At 43.7% G+C, this 21204-nt stretch overlaps 1 protein-coding gene across 6 annotated transcripts in view; it reads left to right on the top strand.

Moving 5' to 3' along the window:
- CAPSL (calcyphosine like) overlaps positions 1-21204 on the top strand; it is a 39007-nt gene that overhangs the window by 17333 nt on the left and 470 nt on the right. For 2 of the 6 annotated variants that reach the window (XM_087773299.1, XM_087773300.1), the window contains 4 exons: positions 11825-11961; positions 13063-13240; positions 14230-14439; positions 16686-16826. In XM_087773299.1, coding sequence (XP_087629425.1) covers positions 11825-11961; positions 13063-13240; positions 14230-14439; positions 16686-16787 — 627 coding nt within the window. In that variant the 3' untranslated portion in view covers positions 16788-16826. Of the gene's footprint in view, positions 1-4393; positions 4473-6550; positions 8036-10522; positions 11241-11803; positions 11962-13062; positions 13241-14229; positions 14440-16685; positions 16827-21204 lie in introns of those variants that run through there. The other 4 variants (XM_087773298.1, XM_087773301.1, XM_009471798.2 and 1 more) reach the window with 4 other exon arrangements.

Here is a 21204-nt window from a genome sequence, read left to right on the forward strand (position 1 = left end):
AACACCAATCTTTAACATGTACTGCAAAAGCAAGAGCATGGTGCAGATCAGGTAGACTAATACCGAGAGCAGATGAATCAATATTATGACCAGCAACTGTTAACAGATACAAATTCCTTAATACACTCTGATTAATCTGTTATTATCTCAAACCCTCGAGCCCCACGTTGGGCGCCAAAAAGGACTGTCGTGGTTTAACCCCAGCCAGCAACTATGAACCACACAGCCGCTCACTCACTCCCCCCAATGGGGTGGGGGAGAGAATTGGAAGGGTGAAAGTCAGACAACTCCTGGGTTGAGATAAGAACAGTTTAATAATTGAAGTAAAATAAAATAGAATGATAGTAGTAGTGGTAGTAATAATAATAATAATAATAATAATAATAATATAATACAATAATAATGTACCAAGCAAGTGATATACGACACAATTGCTCACCACCCCCTGACTGATGCCCAGCCTGTTCCCGAGCAGCAATCCCTTCCCCCCCGGCCAACTCGCCCCAGTTATATACTGAGCATGACGTCATATGGTGTGGAATAGCCCTGTGGCCAATGTGGGTCAGGCCCCCTGGCTGTGCCCCCTCCCAGCTTCTTGTACGCCATGCAGAGCATGGGAAGCTGAAAAGTCCTTGACTGGTGTAACCACTACTTAGCAACAACTAAAACATCAGTGTGTTATCAACATTATTCTCATACTAAATCCAAAACACAGCACTATACCAGCTACTAAGAAGAAAATTAACTCTATCCCAGCTGAAACCAGGACACTTGCCTGCCTCTCAGGGAATAAGGCATGCTACTGTGTTGAGTTGTTCTTTAAATTTTTATGATGCAGTGCATCTTCTACAAGTCCATACATCTCTAGTTGAATTTTCACTGATGAAAGAGATTATGCAGATTTTGGAAGTTTTAGAGATCAGGAACAGCTCTTGTTTTTTTTTAACCTCCCATATATCCTGCACCAAATTAAGTTTTCAGTGCACAAACACATATTTCAGGACCTTTCCTACCACTAGTACTGTGCTGCCAAACTGAATCATTTGTGTCAAAGGCATGAGAAAATCTTGCTTGTAAGATAACCCTCTCAGCACTAGGATTTTTTCATTTCAGTGGTTTGTAATACAGAGGAGGTAGTAAGCAGATGGAATTTGTTTGACATGCACTCCTTCATGTGAATTTTTTTAAAAAGAGGACTTTTAAAGTAGCATCCATTTGACTGAAGCCTTTAATGCCATCATAACAGAAAGAGACAGAACAGTATAGAAAGACAACTCTAGTTTGATTTCTGAAGTTGTCGTGTGGAAGAAAAGAGCCTGTAGGATTGAGATCATGTGCAGCTACTGAAAGGAATTCTCTGTATTTCATTCCATGTTAAGAAACATGAAAAAAAACCCCAGAATTTTAAAACTAGGGTAGATGTTTTGTTTTGTTTTTAATCTTCCATATTAAAAGCTAGAGGGAAAAGAGAAGCATCTTTGTGCTTCATTGTTTCAACGATGGCTGGCTGGTGGCGTGCAGTAAGATCCATGCCAGAGACAAAGCACTTTGGGTTTATCAGAACTGAACGTTATGATTTACCTGAAACTGTGTTGCAGAAAGCTTTTTCACCAGAAATTTCAAATGTATTTTTGCCTTAATTTATAGTGAAAAGCAAACACAGGATTGCCTTTGAAAGGGAAAGTCTATGATATGCTTCTCCTTCTCACCTGCCAGCAGACTTGCTCCCCCCCATCACCTCAAAGTGAAAGAGTCATAAGGATGTGATTTTTGCTAAAATGGAAATGAGCTCCGAGCTGCAAGGACCGCAGCATCTGAACCTGTTATTTAGGTCTTGCTGATGTCTGAAAAGCACTAGTTTTGCTGCCAAACCCCAGAGAAAGTGGAGTTTGGCAGTTCCTCCTAGTCAGCATTTACAAAACCACAGAGGTTCACAAGCTGTAGCTGGAGTCGCCTGTCTCAGTGGTCTGCTTCCTCCAGTAATGAAGAGCATGCCCAGACTGGATGATAGTAGAAAAAACAATCCAAAAGCCAAACTATAGGGAGCCAGGAGATAGTGGAGAAGGAATCTGTCTTCACCTTTATCTCATATACATGCCCTGTGAGAGCTGTGAGCTCAGATCAGGACTCCAGGCTGTGATGGCAGATCCCCTATATCTCTGCTGAGTGTTACAAACGTCTGTGGGAGCCTCACTCTCTTGGAAGCTTTTGGGGGAAATGGACACCATACTCCCTTGGGTTTGCCTGGAGGGTGTCAAAGACAGACACCTACTTCTGTCCACTGTTTAAGTAGGGAATGCATGCACTTATTTTAAGAGAGACACTTGCCCAGGGTCCTAAAATTTAGAGACTTATGAAGGCGCACCAGGTGCTAAGCAGATTTAATTCCACCAAGACTAAAAAGCAGCATCCTCAGAAAGCCATGTCTGATGATCTAGCCTGGAATTACAAACCTGTAAGTCTGACTCCTACACCAGGAGAACAGGAAGAAACTAGTAAAGGAGGAGTGTGCTTAAACTTTTAATTCCTTCTATTCTTCTTGTGCATGTGCATCTGTGCTATGCAGGCACTTGAGTTGGTTGCTAGCAGTGATGCTTTCAGCTGGAAAGTGTTATGGCTACCCCATGCCTGTCCTTCTCCTCAGGCTTTGGTGAGGAGAACCAGCAAACCTGGGTTAAAGCCCTCTTCACGAGGCTGGGAAGCTTGCTGGCAGAGACACTCTTGCTGGACTTTACCAACCACATCACCTCTTGGCTTCCAGTCCTTGTTCCTCAGTGAGGATGCCCCAAAATCTGAATGGCTGCTTCCGACACCAGATGTGACCTGCAGAATATGACAATTCAGCACTTGTGGTATTTGTTACTGTGAGGTTTTCGCAAGGGCCAAATGTGTTAATGAGTTCAAAGAGGAGCTAGAGAAACTCATGGAGAATAGCTCAATAGGTATGACTTCCAGCTCAGGAAGCTGGGAAATGGCTGGTTGCTCGAGGGCAGATGGGGAAGGACAACTCTACAGGTATGCCTGGTGCTTATACCCCAACAGTGACTGCTGGCTGCTGTGGGGATTAAGAGATTGGGCCAGCAGACCTTTGGGCTGACCCAAACAAACTGTTTTTTGACTTCAAATATTCTTAGGATGCTGTAATTCTATAGCAGGGGCTGCTAGAGGGTGATTCAGTTGCGTAAATGCCAGCATCTGGTACCATTGAGTGTTCTGCCATCCCTTCAGCTCCTCTCCCAGGAGAGCTCAGATAAGTCCTCTGTAGCTCTATGCAGATAGCTGGGGTGTCCTTGGTGGCTAAAATGGCCCTAAGTACATATGGTTGGGCTCTCACTGTTTCTGGGACCAGGTCAGAATGGGGGGGGGAGAGCTCTTTGAGCAGCAGTACTTTTGAAGGAGTTGGCATTAATCTGTTTTGAGACCTGGCCCTGGGTCTTTAGTCTGCTGACTCATCCCTGTACAAATCTGCTCTTTGCAGCCAGAGAAATGAGATCTTCGCAGAGGCAACAGCAGCTCACAGGCCAAGGCAGCACCATCTCAGGGCTCAGTATGTGCAGAGGAGCCTGACAATAGCTAATCCTCTGGGTGACAAAAGTCACTGCTGAAGTGAGCAGGCCATGGAGAGAAGGGAACTTGGGACATCACTAAGCTCTCTAGACCGATGGCGTATCACCAGTGTGTTGATGAGTGGAGTGAATGACAAGGTGGCTGTTGGGGTACATAGGCCTGTGCTGATTCGTGCTGCCATGTCAAGCGTGCCCCAGTAGGGAAAAGTATCTGACTCACATGCCACCAGCAAGTTTCTGGAGACAGGAACCAAAACGGTCCCTGGTAATTTGGAGAGGAAGCTCCAGAGAACAAAAAAATATATCCTATTTGTGGTTATTTTAGAAATGGTACCACACAGACTGAAGTAACAGCTGCAGTCAGACAGGCTCCATGGGCTGACAAGCGAAGCATTCCCCTCACTGGCAACAAGTACAGTTTCTCCTCCCCGCAGCCTCCAGCTACTCCTGCAACCAATGCTTTGCCCATGTCCTAGAAGAAAGAGCCTCTGCCCTCTCCTGTACAACTACCGACATTGCTTCCTCAGCACCTTTTTCCCTCCTGTCAAATTGTGCCTGCATGATCCCATATACCTGTAAAAATCTACATTTCAGAGGACTGGGACATCAAGAAATAATCAAGACATCCCCTCTTGGCGTGTGCCTGTGCCAAGAGCAGAGACTGCACAACCAATCTTCTTTCCCCAGCCTGTTCCACCACTTTGTTACGATAATCTTTAGGGAGGCCTCTTTGAGGAGCAGCTAACCAAAATCTTCTCCGCTCTGGTTTTGGCTCCCTTCTCTTTGCCCTGTTCACTGAGGACAGATTGTTCTGGTTTTCGTTGCAGCAAGCTGCAGACTGCTTTTGTGTTCTTCCTTACCTCTTCCTCTCTGCAGTGATCCAGCACAGCTTTTCAGCATCAAAAGGTATTTGATCCTACTAAATGCTGGGTCCGTTTAACTGTTTTCTTCTCTGGAGGAAAAAGAGAGAGGGGGGTGAGCACAGCGGGGGGCGGGGAGCACAGAAGTTTCTCATGCATGTCAGACCTCCATTGCATTATTTGACTGTGGTTGACAGAAGCCCATCAATATTTTTGAAAAATGTGAGAGAATCAAAATTAAAAAACCCCTACATTAATTTTTTTCCACTTTGCATAAAATCTTTTAAACTTAAAGTTTTATTATTTAAGCTGCAGGATAAAAATAATTGATTTTGATAAACATTTGTTGCTGAACTTCTTAAAAAGCTGAAGTATCTAGTGTTTTCATTTTTCATTCTCCAACTGAAAACAGATTTGTGATAGATTTTCAGGAAAAAATATTTCAAAATAACTACAGCTTTTTCTGGAATGCTCCTGATCTCAAATATCCTTAAAAAACTTGTCAAGCGACACATGCCTTTGACAGCAGACATACTGTTAAAAAAAATAAATCTGCGGGTGCTTTTGCAGAGTGAGGGGAAAAGGTAAGGTAAGACAAGGTAAAGGTAAGGAATGCCAAAGATGCGTAGCCAGGCAGAGTGATCCATCAAGCAGGTGCTGCCAGTACCATGCACTTTCCAGGCTGGAAAGGCTCCTCGGCCCGGAGGGATGAGCTGAGGGTCAGTGCTGTGGGGTCAGACCCACATGGAGAGACTGGGCTGCATCTCAGTTATGAGCAGGGCAGGGGACCATCCCCAGCAGGCAGGCTGGATGTGACCACCCTCTTTGGAAGGAGTTCAGTAGCATGGGCATGGTTTGCCCTATGTTAGCTGGTCTTGGCTCCGGAGAACAATTATGAGCACAATTGATTTCAGCTGGATAACTACAGACTACACAGGCAGACAGCATTTTTTGGATGTAAAAACATTTTATTAGGATTGGGAGTTCAATTTAATTGAATTATAGCTTGATTTAAAATGGGAATACTTTTCCCTTGACAATATTACTTAATGTGGGGGTTTCTTTTTTGGTGTATGTGAAACTTTCTCAATTTTAATGGCAGGAAAAAGCCCAAAGGTTTATCCTGTAAAATTAGTCTTCTTTGGTGTATAGTGTTCTGATACTTTTTTTTTAAAAAAAAAAAACAACCTGCTAATTTAATTGTATTGAACATTAAACATCATACTGATTCCCCTACCAAGTGCAAACAGACATGTTCATACCTGCACTTCTCACTGCTGGAGAACTTCTCAACAGTGATGGTCACAGATAGCACACTAAGAAACAATGCTAGTGCGTGTAAACTACGGCAGAATATCCAGTGGCTTCTCTCTTTCCTTTGAGGCACTGTGCATTTCTTACACCTTCCCTCTTGCCTAAATTGAACAAGAAGTCTGAATTTTTGGAAACTGAAATTGACAAGATCTGTGTCTCTGTCATGAGTGTATACATCATGTTAGATCTCATAGATTTCTTTTCTTAGTAGGTTCAGTCCAGTGCTGAACCCCAAACTAAGCAGACAGTTCAGGCTGTTCAGACTGAACAAAACCAAAAATCAAACAGTTATGTATTCAGAGCTAGTTAGAAAACAAGGAGGAAAAATTCCAGAGTTCTGATGAAAGCTCTGTCTCCTTTTTGATAAATTCTGAATTCACTGAGTTCTGTTTACAGCTTTGTGCACAGTAACAGAGCAGGAACAATCAAATAAACTTAATCACAGCCTGATGCAATCTGAGACACCTGAAAGCACATCAATACTTTTTCAGATTCAAAACTCATTAACCAGCTCAGACATGACACAGTCCATTTTTCAGAAGAAGTTGCTAAAAGTGGACTGAGCATCCGCATGCGTAGATGTATGCCTGGGCTCACTGGCAGAGGGCAGGAAAGGCAGCAGAAGGCAGCCGAGTATCCAGATGTTAAATTAACTTATTCTCTTGCTTTCAAGAACCTGTTCTCGCTGTTCCGATTTACATGCACCCCTCTGAAAGTCAGTGCAAATTCTGCATCTGAAGAATTGCTTTACTCAGGTGGAATGCTGAATTTCAAGGACCAAGTTGTTGTTCAGTGAAAATTATTTCTCCAGTCTGTGTCTCCATTTTGCCTTTGCAGTGCGTGCTGGCAGACGGCAGGGGCTGCTTCTCCTGCGCCGGCAGCCCAGGTCGTATTCGGAGCCCCTTATCTCTTCTGGACTCCCAGGAGGCCCCTGGAGATCAATTCACAAAACAAAGACAGCAGACGGGGGGGATGTTACATTGTCACAAAATCAATATTTTTGAATCACTGAATGACTAAATAAGCATTGTTTCCTGCTTGTGCATTAATGTACGATCAGTTGCCAGATGGGAGATATAAAGCATATACGAAGTCTTGCACGAACTATGGTTTAGTACCAGGAAGTACCTGTCGATGAAAGATAAGCAGCCCGCCAGGATGCAAATGCTATTACTCTAGTAATTGCCTAAAATAATTTTCTGCTCTTGTCAGGAAACGATGCACTTACTCATTCTTGCTCGGTGTTTTATCCACGGGCAGAACCAGGCTCTCTCTGCATTTCCCATGCACTCTGGCACTGACTTGTACAGGCTGCTGTTGCCATCAGCCCTGATCCTGTGTGTTCAGCTTGCTGCTGCCGGAGAGGGCCAGGGAGTGTAACACAGGCTACTTTTTATGCCTAAGGAGTCTATCAATACGATTCCTTCTCTAAGTGTTATACTATGTCACTGATAATGTTTGTGACCTTCTGCAGACAGAGTTGTTAATAGCTGTGTCTAGACAGAGAGCAATTTTTCCTCATCATATGAGTGTTTAACCTTTTCAGTTTTCTTCTTGCTGCAAATGAACACAATCTCGGCATCTCCGCAGAGGTTCTCACCACCAGTGGGTCCTCAAAATGGCAATTAATGAGCAGGAAAAAAAACACCCCGGCAACTTGTTTTTTTGTGAAACATAGTCGACAGCCTTTTACTTATTTTCTTTTATTGTGTTTTGAGTAAAGGATTGAACCAACAAGTTTTTTTCAACTCTATCAATCAATTACAGAGCGAGAAACGTTATCAAAACATAGCCGTGCCCAGTGCTGGCATGGCGATGCTGCACCCTCCTGCAGGCATCCCCGGGCATCCCAGCGAGGATCAGCAAGAGGTGTCTCCCACTCTCTCCCCTCCCAGCCCGTGTGGGCTGAGATGAGAAGGAAGGCATTGATCTAAAAAAAGGTTAAATAAAAGGACTCTTGCAACCCAGCGGCAATCACCCAGGGAAGCAGTGTAATTGCAGGTTGGGCCAGCCGCAGCCGCCAGTGTCACCTTGGAGACCGGCTGGTAAACTCCAGGCCTCCAAAAAAGGGGGGGGGGCCAAGGCAGCCGGGTGTGTAAACAAGTAAAACGAGATGGACAAGGAAGCTCTTCAGTGAGCCTGAGGCCCTGCATCCCCTCCACTTGCCGCCTGAGCTCTGTGAGAGCCCTGCAAGAGCCCCGGGAGCGGGGAGGCAGGGGGGGCACGACACCGTCCCAGCCCCCCGGCACCTCCCAGGTCCTGGGTGGAAACCCCGGGTGCAGGATAGCATTGCAGGTAAAGGATTTTCTCTGTTGTTTGCTAGCTCACAGCGAGCTTCTCCGATCAGTTGAGCTTGTGGTTAAGCCAAGGGTAGTGTTTTTTTTATATAGATATATCTTGATATAGATATTTCACTATATATAAATATATAGATGGTTGCCAAATAGTCACACAGCTTTCATGCTCTTAATAATTTAATTAAATTATTAGGAATAAGCCAAATGTGTGCAATTGGTTTAGGCCACTTAATCTATTCCCAGACTCTGAGATCTACTCAGGGGTGGTGTGTGACTCATGCCTTTGGCCAGGACAGGGGCTTTCAGGACGCTGTGGCAATCCAGAGGCTAGTGTGGGTTTCTGCCTGCCACACTGGGGTGTTTTTCAGGTTTTTCACAGGAGGCTTTTGGGCTCACCTGAAGGGTAACATATAAACAAATGGTGCTGAGTTGAAATTAAATCTGACTCGTTCCAGGTTTAAACCTTAGGCTTAGAGGGATGTAAAGGGATCTGGCTGCTGAACAGCCTAAGATTCTTCTGGAAAAATCCAACCCAGAATTTCAGGTTTTGTATTTGTTAAGAAGAAATGGAATAATTTCTGTTCAGCCTGTACAACAAAACATTGCCCATAGAAACAAACAATGCTGAGAGCATGGGGTATTGTGCTTGCTCATAGCCCAGGCTGTTACGCAAACCAAAACTCTCCAGCGTTCAGGGTTAAATTAACCAGCCCCTTTTCATTTTCATGTGGGAGATATCTGATGATCTTGGAAGAGGTACAAGAATTAAAAACATACAAAATTATGGTTCTGACCTTTTCTTGTTTTATTAATGGTTATTAATACATAACACATTTGTAAAGTGTATGGACAACTGTTATAGTCAGCAAATCCTGACTATATCTTTAATTTATGTATTTATTTAAAAGAGGCAAAAGCAAAATGAAAGGAGAGGAGAGAGCATGTGAATCACTGTGATTCCTCCATCCTTGCTCTGCTTCAGAATCTGTTTTCTTACAATGCAGTATAGTCTTTTAACAGCCTAGGAAGGGTTTATCTCTAGCTTAAACTAGCAGCCAACAGAAATAGGGAAGTGGTAGATGTGTTGCTATGGACCAGGCTTGCATGTAGTAGGGTTTATATTTAACTGGTTTTCTGTATTTATTGAATGTATAGAAAGGATGCTCAGACTCATACTGCTGTGTGACACAGGAAGCCAGGTCATGTTTAAGAGGCTTTAGTGTGGTGTGTAAGTGCAATCACTTTACAAACAGACTTCAATTGCTGAGTTTTATATAACAACATGGTATTGGAGATTTTGTTATTGAATGTTACAGAGAACGCAGATTTGCAAAGAGCAGCAGAAATATTTACTATTAGTGTTTTTAACTATGATACATGGGGGAAAAAATGGGAATATCTCTGCCTATGGCATTAGTGAGATTATTAGAGTGCTCTGTCCCACTTCAAAAGGAACACTGGAAAAAACTAGGAAAGCTCAGGAACAACAGTAGAATTACTTAATATCTGGAAACTCATTTTGTAGCAAGAGTCCTAAGCTCTGTCTAATTACATAGCCAAAGAGGGTTTAAAAGGGACCTTCAAGTGTTTGCATCTGGAGAAATTTTTAATAGGTAGCTCTTTAATCTAGTAAAAGAAAGTAAAACAGCATCTAATGATGGGGGAAGTTCAGACTAGAAACAAAGACCATATGTTAAACAGAAAATGATTCAATACTGGAACAACGGAGCCTAGAGATGGTGAGTTCTCAGCCACAAATGCCTGTAGGTGTAGAAGCAAACTTTGTACTTACTGTGGAGATAACTGAGGACTGGCCAGTTTCAGTGGCTTTTATTGAGGTACAGGAGATCATAATAGATATCATATCAGATGATCCCTCCCTAGCCTCAATTCATGAATCTCGCTGCAATGATTATTTGATGCACGTTGCGGTATACTGGAAATGCCTCCACTGAACCCGAGGCAAAGAGCTACTACACCATTTGCACGGTGTGTGTTTGTGTAGATTTTTGCAGCATGCAGTGGAGATGAATTATGTCATCATTGGTCTCTATTTATAGATCTATATAAAAATACATAACATAGTATAGAGGCATACTGCACAGTGCTATGCTTGCATTATGCACTCTCTATACAGATGCATAGGGATTATATATATATATAAGCTATAGTATGTAATTATATAATGTAAACGTAGTTTGCACTGTGTTTATATAACCTCACTGTATTTTATATTCTTGCCAGCCAAACATCTTCCCTTAAGGACAGGTCATTGTTTGCAGAAAACATTTTTGACTGCTGATCTCACATAGCTGTGAGGACTTCCTGGTCACTCATTAATGAGTTCCCAGAAGAACTTTTTGTTCATTCTGGCTGAAGCGAAAGCTGAAATGGTCTCTTGTCTACCACACTAGAATTCTACAATAAGCTAGTACTGAAACCATTTGGGGGGAACAAAAACATTTTTTTTTTCTGCTTTTTCAAGCCCAGCTGGTGTTGTCTGAAGGGGTTGCAAAAGTCAGCACACGTGATGTTACCAGCTGCCGTGGCCAATGCTCTGTAGACAGGAGTGGAGTACTTAAGATGAAACAGTTTCGTTCTTTTTTCTCAGAAGTTTTCTGTGACCATTTCAATTCTAACTTCTGCACATGCAATGACAACAAGATTGGAAGTGCAAGGTGCACTGATGATGCCTCACAGGGCCACCCATCTTCTTCATCTCCTGATCCCAGAGCACCCTCAGTGGAACACCAAGTGCCCTCCAAGTCAAGCGCTCTGCTGTAACTCAGCCCAGCCTTTCTGTGACTCTTTCATGCCCTGGTCCTGTGATGCTTTGAAGGCTGGAAAATATTTTGGGGGCCTTCGTGATCTGCAGACCCAGCAGCCAGGCTAGGGAGCCGCAGTCCTGGCCCTGACCACGCGCCCAGCAGCCAGGATTCAACGTGCCCCTAAAATGTCAGTATGGGCGTGGGCATCCCTGGTCTCAGTGCCTAGCACTAGGCACAAACATTCCCTGTAGAAGGAGCGACCCTTTGCCAGCCTGGGCGTGCTGCTCTTGGTGGTGCTGTTGCAGTGCTGCAAGTCCACAGACTGTTTTTTCCTGTTTTTGTTCCACTGCCTTCCTCTGAGGGAAGCTCGAAGGCTTATGTGACTGTTGGCAGAGTCCTGAAATCCTGGGGTGCTAAATGCTGTGCAAGTTTAAGGTATTAATTTGTTCTGCAGTTGTGTTAAAATAGCACATGGTGTCATCTGTAGGCAAGGTCAGTATCAGGGTGATTGCCGTTGCTCAACTGTGCAATGGGAGAAAGCCCTGCTCCAGAGAATTAGGACTACAATGGAACAAAAGCAAACATAAGGAAAAGGTCTTCACCCAGGACAATTTTTGATATCACAGCTTTACCTGTGTGCAAATGCTAACTGCAAACCTGGCCAGGCTGAGGAGGCTCAGCGGGGCTGCTGGGGATGCAGAGGCAGCGTCCACCAGTTTTCACTGTGTTCGTAGACTGTAGGCAACAAATTATTACCCACGCTTTCATATTTGCATCTGGGTTAATCACAGAGTGGTTGGATGAGCATTCCTTTGAGGGTTGGTGGCCCATATTGCCAATTTCCTCTTCTGATAGAAGGATATAAGGAAAAGGAAATAGAAGGTCAAAAGGAGTCCTCATGAGAGAGCTGCCAGCACCTTGCAAGTGAGGGATTTGGGTTGCTCCATATGCTAAGGCAGGTTTCAGCACTCTGCCTTGTGTACGTGAATACATGCTGTATGAACACTTTGGTCTTCCAGATGCCGGGCACAGCAAGGCATGACCGAGAGATGGCAATCCAGGCCAAAAGAAACCTGTCCAAAACCACTGACCCCGTAGAAAGACTTCGCCTGCAGTGTTTAGCAAGGGGATCTGCAGGCATCAAAGGACTTAGCAGGTGAGTCTAAGAAGTCAAATCCATTATTCAGCCTAATAGTTTTAGCTGCAACAGGCTCACAGGCTAAGCAGGGACCAAAATTTGAGTTTCCTGGTTCCAGTGCAAATGCCACGACCCACAGAACCTGGGCTTGGGGCTCCTGTATTGTGACCTGCTCTCCTGTTGAAAGACTGAGGACTGTGAATCCCTCAGAGGAAGGTGCTTCATTGAGACCCAGAACAACAACTGCCAGGGAGAGAGGGGGAACATAAAACATCTCTCTCTCTTCAGTATTTTCTATAATTATCTCAACACTGGGTATTTTGTGCTTCCTTTCCTTTCGGGTGTGATTCCCTTGTCTGTAATGGTTTATTAGCTGTCTGTTTCATGGGAGGCATCTAGACTCCTACTGCAGTCACCCTGAGAACGTGGGTCACCCCACCCCTAGGAAAGGGGAGCTGCATCACACCCTGAAACCCCTCCCAGGCCCCATAAACCACAGAGGGATCCTAGGTCAACAGCTGGAACTTCATCTACATGCCCAACTTTTAGGTGGCTCAGTGTGTAATGAATAGGAAGACTCCTTCAGTTAATCACAGAATCATAGAATGCTTTGGGGTGGAAGGGACCTTTAAAGGCCATCTAGTCCATCCCCCCTGCAGTTGGCAGGGACATCTTCAACTACATCAGGTTGCTCAGAGCCCCATCCAGCTTGTCCTTGAATGTTTCCAAGGATGGGGCATCTACCACCTCTCTAGGCAACCTGTGCCAGTGTTTCACCACCCTCATTGTGAAAAATCTTTTCCTTGTGTTTAGTCTAGATGTACCCTCCTCTAGTTTAAAACCATTACCCCTTAAGGCAGCCTTCACCTCATTTAACTTCAGCTGTGTAATATTCAGGCACCCAATCTAAGCAAGTCATCTCTGCTGTCAATAAGTGTGAGGTTTTTTTGTTGTTGTTTTTTTTTCCCCTCCCTCTTTTTTTTTTTTTTTCTCTGAAGACTGTACAAGGGGGAAATGTTATCTCAATAAGATGTCCCTGTGGTCTGACACTGTGCTAAACCACTGCAGCATTCTTCAAGTTTTCCTATGCATTCTCTTCAAGTTGTACATTTTCCACAGAGTATTTCGGATTATGGATGATGACAACAGCAGGACCCTTGATTTCAAAGAGTTTGTGAAAGGATTAAATGATTATGCTATGATGATAGACAAGGAAGAAGCACAAGAGATTTTCCGGATATTTGATAAAGATGGCAGTGGAACAATTGATTTTGATGAATTTCTTGTTACACTGAGAGTAAGTCTGGGAATTTATGTTATTGCTGCATTAAATGGAGAAAAAGCCTTGATTTGTCATTAGCTGAACATGAAACACAGCACTTCAGTTCACCTTAGTAATTAGCAAAGTCTACAGCTCTATTTAAAAAGTCAGTAACTCTTGAGAAGTTAAAATACTCTATTTCCATCTAAATATGCTAAAGGAGAAAATCACCCTAAACAACACCTCTATGGATGAGAGAGCTCAGAAGCCAACACATCTCTGGAATTTCTTGGCAAGGCGTAAGGCCCCTCGCAAATAGAATAGAGTGGAATGGAATGGAATGGAATGGAATGGAATAGAATAGAATAGAATAGAATAGAATAGAATAGAATAGAATAGAATAGAATAGAATAGAATAGAATGGAATGGAATGGAATGGAATGGAATGGAATGGAATGGTTGCATATAAATGGTTGTGATGGTTTTTTTAATGAATTGCTGACTTGATTTAGGTACCTAAATTCCTATATTGCAGTCCGAGTACCTATATGATCAGTCCATTAATCTCACTTCTTTGTCCATCATTTTGTGACGCATCTCCTTACAACATGAACTAATCCAGTGGTGGCTTTCTCTAATCAATCACAGTGTGACTGATATTGGTTGTAGCCTCTTTGCTCTGCTGAAGTCTAAACAATTAAGTAAGAAAATGGTTAGTGCTTAGAGTAATTAGTAATTTCTTGTTAGAAATATTTAAACTGGGTAGAATAGAAAAGCATTCTAGGTAGCATTTTCTCTCTTATTGTCCATTTACTATCATATTGATAGACACTGAATAGTCTCAATCACACTGCTTTTTTGGTGATATATTGCCCTTCCTACCTCATGGACAGTGTAGACTGTCAGAAGTTTGTTGTTCCATGTGCTTTGAAATAGGCTTACTATTAACAACAGCAGCTACTTGAATTCAGAACTGGGCAAGTAATTGGCAGAAATTAAATGATTCTGTTAATATTTCTTTACAGCCTCCCATGTCGAATGCAAGAAAAGAGATCATCATGCAGGCGTTTAGGAAGTTAGATAAGACTGGAGATGGTGTCATAACAATTGAAGACTTACGGGGGGTGTATAATGCAAAGCATCATCCCAAATACCAAAATGGAGACTGGACAGAAGATCAAGTTTTTAGGGCCTTTCTGGATAACTTTGATTCACCCTATGACAAAGATGGGAAGGTAAGTGAAACACCTAATGTCAAGCCATGAAATTACCATCTGACTCAGCATTTGACTTAAATTATTAAATGTGAGAGTGATTGCAGTACCAAACATGCATTTGCGTCACATTTATGGGGGACAGTAAAATGGATGCATAACCTCTGCGTAGGACTGTTGCTGCAGCTTGCTTACGCGTTTGGAGGCAAAGGGGCTCTGCAGGAGGTGCAAAGGTAGATGTGAGATTGCATTTATAGGCTTTTAGCCTTAATGCTCTACTGTCATAGATTACTCTAAGTATATCTTCAGACTAACCCACATGATTGCTGATTTTCAGGATCCACATAAATTGAAGGATTTTTCACTTCTTAGAACAATAAATACCAGGATGCAGTTCAAAAGCAGGTTCCCTAATACGTTAAATACTTTACACTTAGCACTTCTCCAGTGTGTGTAATTGGTGAGACACTTGACTTGGAAATCAGTCCATAATAGAGAGAGATTTATCCACAGAGAGTTGGAGGGAGGGTGGGGTTGGGGGGGCTGCCACCAGCCGTGTGCCCTGAGGAGCCACTAGCTGAGGCAGGGCTGGGAGCCCTTCCTCCCCTCTGCCTCGACTCTCTGGTGCAGGTGCAAAGCCTGGGCACCTTCTGTACAGGATTCTTATGCATCCACTTTGTAACCATCTCCAAACAAAGCATGCTTTGTTTCCGCTTGTTAGGCATCTGCAAACTTCTTTGATCTGAACTTACACGTCTGACCAACTCAGAGCAATCGTGGACCTTCGCTGTTCACATGATGATATTCTCAGTCTGAGCTGTTCACAATAACAAACTAGATAAGCTTTCACCAGCACTTTGTGGAACGTCTCTTAACACTTCACACTTCTGAGGTTGCACCTGGGTTTCCATGGCTGCACTACACTGGTTACTCTTACCTGTCTAATGACTGGCTACTACACCCACATCTTCCACTTGTTTTGTTTCCACCAGGCAGACTCTTAGTTTGTAGCGAGGTGATGGTTTTTATTTCCCTTAGGCATGACTTTGCACTTGGTAGAGCTGCATTTCATCCCTTTTTCTGTTCTATCATCCTCAGAAGCACCAGTTGCATGAGTTGTCCCCTTCTTCTCTGCAAGCAGTGGTAATGTCTAGCAAACCTTAAGCAAAATGTTCCTGCTTTTTGTGCTGAGGTCATACATGAACACATTAAATGAGAACCCAAAATGACCCTTGACAAGTTCAGTGCCTTGAACCTCATAAATGCTGCAGTGTTTGAGCTTGTAGAAAAGTTACTCTGAGCACCCACCTCTTGTTCAGCAATCCTGATGTTAGCCCACCTGATTGCAGTTTCTTTTGGGAACTGACTGTGACTTTCCTGTGCCCGAATCGGAGATCGCTAATGACACTGGTATGAGCTGACCACCTAATATGTTTTTAGCAGAAATACCTCAAGGCTAAGCATCTGCTAGATGATCTTGCTGGGTGCCTCTGAAACAGGCAGGGTCAGGGAAGCTTGTAATCGATTCCTGATGGTAGGACAGTCTACAGTGTTCACTTTTCCCCGTTGTCACGTTTTACTTAGCTCTCAAATGCACAACACAGTAGGAGCAAATGTTTTTCTATGTGATGTTTATTCAAAGAGTGATGTATACAGTTCAAGAGTTAAGGCATCACAAGAGACATGCACTCTTTGTATCTGCTAATCTGATTTCTTTTTTTAATGGTAATTTTAAAACCAATTCAACCTCAAAAAAACCATGAAAGATATTCAAAACTCTTAGGTATTTGAAAGAATGTTTGCTTCTTTAAGTGGGACCTGATTAGAGCCATGATATTTTCTCTGTAGTGAATGGATATAAAGCTCCTAGTTGTCTCTGGGTTGCACCAGAAACCCTGGCCACTTTTATTAATAATAATACAAAGAATCAGATTATAGCATGCTTGGAAAAACTATGTTAAAACATTTGCCTTCTTGGGCAACACTGATTTTAACTTCAGTTCCTGGTAAGGTTAGTTTAACTCTGTGTGTTTCATTTCCATCCAAGTGTTCCTGGAGGATAAGAGCTCTTATTACTAGCAAAGAAGTGAACTTACGCAAATTTTCAGTGTCCTCATTCTTCCTGTTGGATTCCTTTTCACTAGCAACAACATGAAATAGCACGTGTTAAGTTTCACTTAGAGTTCTTCTCAATGTCTGATTTTGACTTATAGAATTAAAAAAAAAAAAAAAGGTTCATTTTCCTATTTTAAATCCTTCTGTCTCAGGTCACAACAGAAGAATTCATGAACTACTATGCAGGAGTCAGCGCTTCAATAGACACAGATGTCTATTTTATCATCATGATGAAGAACGCTTGGAAACTCTGATCATATGATTAAAGGAGCAAGACTTTACTTCCACTTTCTGTAGGTTCCCATGATTAAGTGTATGCACAACAACATGCTAATTTTCCGTAATAACAGCTTCCAGTAACTGTGCCAATTACAGTCAATCTGCAGAAATAATTCCCAGATGCTTCTGTAGGCTCGGCCTCAGGGGATCGGAGCATAATCAGAGAGCAGATCTGGCATCCAGCCACTCTGCAGATCTGTCCCTTTTCTCCCTGCATCCCTGACACGTCTTTTCTTTTCTGAGGCAAGCTGCTCCTTTGTTCTCAGACATCCGCAGTAGGTCCCTGTGGCTCCTGAACATATCCCCTCCTTCAGTGTTAGATACAGCTCTGCTTTACAGAGGATACAAGAGGAGGAAACCAAAATATTCTGGAAGGGTGGTGGTCTGGGGCATACTGTTGTAAATGTGAGGAAGCCTGTCTCAGGAGGGTCACGTAGCCCTCTCGCCTGTAGCACTGCAGCATCTCTTGGCTTCTTGGGTCTCACTTGTGGGATGGAGCTACTGCTCAGCTCGCTGCTGGAAACATGTGAGTTCCCAGTGCCAGGAGGCTGCAGGGAGAAACAGATCAAGAAGGGGAGACACAGACCAGAATAAATGCAAAATTCTCTTTAAAGCCCTGTTTTCTCCTTGGCTTACAACATAGCATACAGGCATCTTTCCTGTGCATGCCTTGTTTCAAACCTCTGCGGGCCTGCTTATAGCCTTTCCCCCCGCTTTGGTTTCTTTCTTTTTGTACTGTGAGATCATCTCACTAATGTTTTTGTTTAAAGGGCATATGTGTGTTACAGTATTTTCTTCTCACTGTTCCTGGAACATTTACTGGTCTGGTAGCTGCTGTCTGTATGCACCTACACCGAAAGTTGCTTACTACTTTTTGTATTTATACTGGTTTATGACCAAGCTATGACTTCAGGGAACTTTCTGGGAACTCAAGAACTTGTAACTTTCTTGTCTTGTCATCCTCTGTTTCTCATGCTGAAAAAAGGGTGGGAACCTGCCCTCCTGGTCACACGAATGAGGCTGTCTTAGTTCTGAGATCTTCTGTCCTTTCCTCATACAGAGAGTGGGGAAATGGTGCACAAAGAAAACTGTGGAGGCAAAAAAAAAAAAAAATGAAGAAAGAAGGGGGTGTTTGTGCTATCTAATTATTCCTGCCTTGATTCCTTTTTCTTTTGTCATCTTCTTTCTGCTTCTCTCGCATTGTTTAGCTGCTCTCCCAGACTGAGGTGCTGCTGCTGTAGCAGAGAGTAAATGGCTTGTGTATGGCAGCGTTGGCTCCGTTTAAGGCCGGCAGCCACCTAAAGCAGTATAGGCTTATAGACTGGACTTTCAAAAGAGCTTGACTGATGAAGTCTCAGCTCTTAATTAGCCTGGGCTGCTAACAGTTCAAACACTGAAGTCCTGAGTGCTTGCTGCCCTGGCACTATACAAACTCTGCTTCTGTTTTGTCCAGCCATAATGTCAGTACGAGCAATAGCTGCTTGCAATTCCTTAGTAAAGGCTATGCAAACTCAATTATATTCTTTGATCTGTAAGCCTCCAGAAACTTGCATACTGGCTGACACTGGAAACGGGTGGAAAGAGTCTCTTTATGATTGCTGTTGATCATAAGAGGAGCCTTTGCTTACTGCAATGCTACTGAAGTGGCAACATACCTTATATGAAAAACAAACTTATGATTGAATAGAGGCTGTACATGTCCTCGCAGCTTGAGTAGAATCCATTTATTTCTCATTTATTAATTGGCGCCAAAACAGGGTGTCATGTTATCTGTCTTCTATGTTTCAAATAAAAAGAAAGTAAAGTGAATGGACTGGCGGAATCACAAAATGAAAAAACTATTTCCTTCTGACATGCTATCTCATGTCTTCAGACCCCACAGCGATCTGTTGTGCTGACATTTAATCAAGTGCAATGGAAGTTATTATCTGAGTAACTGCAACTAGTGTGTCTCTTCAGTGTTAATAATTTCCAATTTTACTTAATCCCAAATGCAGTATACCTTTTCAGAAGGGAGGAGGGGTACTGGAAACAACTATGCTTTTTTAAAACCAGCAGAAGCTTTGTCACTGGCCTCCAGGAGCCTTAGCCAGAGCCTGTGATGGCTGGGAAAAACCGAGTGCTCCAGAGTGAGATTTCGGCACTCAGCTTGACTAATGGGGTTTTGTGTGGGAACCTGAAGGACGTGAGCCAGGAGAGCTCAGACCCTCTCGTCCTGGTGGGAGGAGGGCTCAGCGCCCAGCCTGCAGGTGAGACCCACAGCCAGTGCACCCCTGATGCCCTCTGAGCAGCTCCCAGCTCCTTGGCTCTGTCTGTGTGTGGACCTCATCGCTTGCTGGACACATTTCTCAGCATCAGGAGGACATTTTTCACAATGTAGTCCTTTTGAAATTTTAACAGAGCACGTTTCCAAGAGCTGGTTTCAGATTCCTTCGAAGTTGGTAGCAGAATTTCCTTTCACTTCTGTGGGAACAGGGTTGCTCCTGGAACAATCTGAGTAAACACTGGTACCTGCAGAAAATATATAGTGATTTCAGGAAAAAGAAATAATCTGGGAAAGAATAACATGTGATTTTTAACTTGTAATAAGATGCCGCAGAACACAAATTGGAATCTGTGCTGTAAGAAATGTCATTTGATTAATATGTGTGCAAATTTGTGGAACAAACACAGAGATTGCATTGACTGCTAGGTAGGAAAACCTCTACTAGGAGACATGCAGCCATAATGACACACTGGGCACACACACTTGGGATTCAGTGGAAGCACTTTGCAGAGGTTAAAGGCAAATGAAAGGGATTTGAACCAGACATCAAGGAATATCAGGGCTAACAGCAGGTGCCCAGAGCCACCCTTTAGCACTTTACTGTCCCTGTCTGCTGGGGATGCTGCACTGTGATCTGGGAGAGCCAAAAATTAAGCTCAAGTGCTTGTGTTCAGCTTCAGGCTGCTGCATGCTGCTTACAGACCCAGCAGATGCTGGAGATAGATGGTGATGCAGGCTGTCCTGCCAGTCTGTGGTTGCACAGCGCACACTGTAGATACTGGGAGATAGGTGGCAATGCACGCGATCGTATCTGGTGCTAGCATCAAGATTGTCAGATCTTGGTCGGTGCTTCATGTTCGAAGCACTATTTCTTCTTTCTGATTGTGCAACAGATGCTAAACAGGATGGCATAAACCATAGGAACATCTGAGTCTGCAGGGCTGTGGGCCAATACCAGAGGCGAAGGTTTCACCTGCACCTTGAGCTCCAGCCTGCCCCATGGCACAGCGCCTTGTCAGGGTTGAGCACTGCCCTCCCCACCAGGCAGCACCAGGAGCATGCTGCAAAAATGCTGGTGGAGCCCTGTGGTCCCTCATAGAGCTTCCTTACGCCTCCCCCAGACTCTGCTCTGACCTCTACCTGAGCCATCAGAGCATCTCTGTGACCCGCTCCTGAAAGAGCACACAGCATGGGGGTGGAGAGGCAGGGGACAGCCTCTCCCTCTGGCATGTTCCCTGGGGAAAGGCAGCACTCCTGCAGCATCCTTTACTGCCTTTTGGTTTTGCCCCTTATGTGCTTTTGTGGCTTCACGTTTTTGTCCTGGAGGGGAAATTTTGTGCTTGATATGGTCCAGAACTGCTGTTTGGCTCATTGTCTCTCCTGCAGCATAAATTTCTGGTTCAAGCAACTAGGTTTTACTGCAAGCCCCACTCATTGGCATATATTCTTGAAATTAGACCACAAGGTATATTCACTGATCTGATTCATTTTGTTGGTCTTCTGGCACAAAGCTGTCTTGGCAGAGGCAGAGAGAAGCAGCTGAGGCTTTTGCAGACGAAACCACCTGGGCGCATTGCTGTATGAAAACCAACTTGCCTTTGTGTAACAGCTCTTACAGGGTACTGCCTCCAAACTCTGCAGCCCTGTGGACAGAGCAGACCTTTGCCACCCCAGATCTGGGTTCGTGGCCTCTGCTGTCACCAGCTGGCAGAAGGAGCGAGCCTGGTGATTTTGGTTATTTTTGCCTCCCAGCTCCTGTCCTCCATGCCGGGAGCAGCAGCAGCAGCAGCACACTTAGCTTTCCCGGGTAAAACAGATAACACCAAGAGCAACCTGCCACCATCGGCAGCTGCCCACTTTCTATGACTTTCACTATGATTATAGCCTGTCCTGTTTCTCTAGAATTCCTTTCTCATAGCCAGCTCAGGAGGAAGGGATGAGCAGAAAGTGGGTTTCCTAGCTTTGTGGCATAGATTTATTCCTTTAGATATTTCCACCAATGCATTTCTGCTTTGTTTGTCATTTTTTATTGTTTCACTAACCTTTGAGGCTTTTTACATTTATTTAGTGATGGTGCTAATGTTGGACTAATGTAATTTCATTGTGACATCTAAGTTATCCAGTCA

The sequence above is a fragment of the Nipponia nippon genome, unplaced genomic scaffold (genome assembly GCF_047370975.1).
Source record: "Nipponia nippon isolate SJK-2023a ecotype South Korea unplaced genomic scaffold, ASM4737097v1 scaffold_39, whole genome shotgun sequence".
Lineage (NCBI taxonomy): Eukaryota > Metazoa > Chordata > Aves > Pelecaniformes > Threskiornithidae > Nipponia > Nipponia nippon.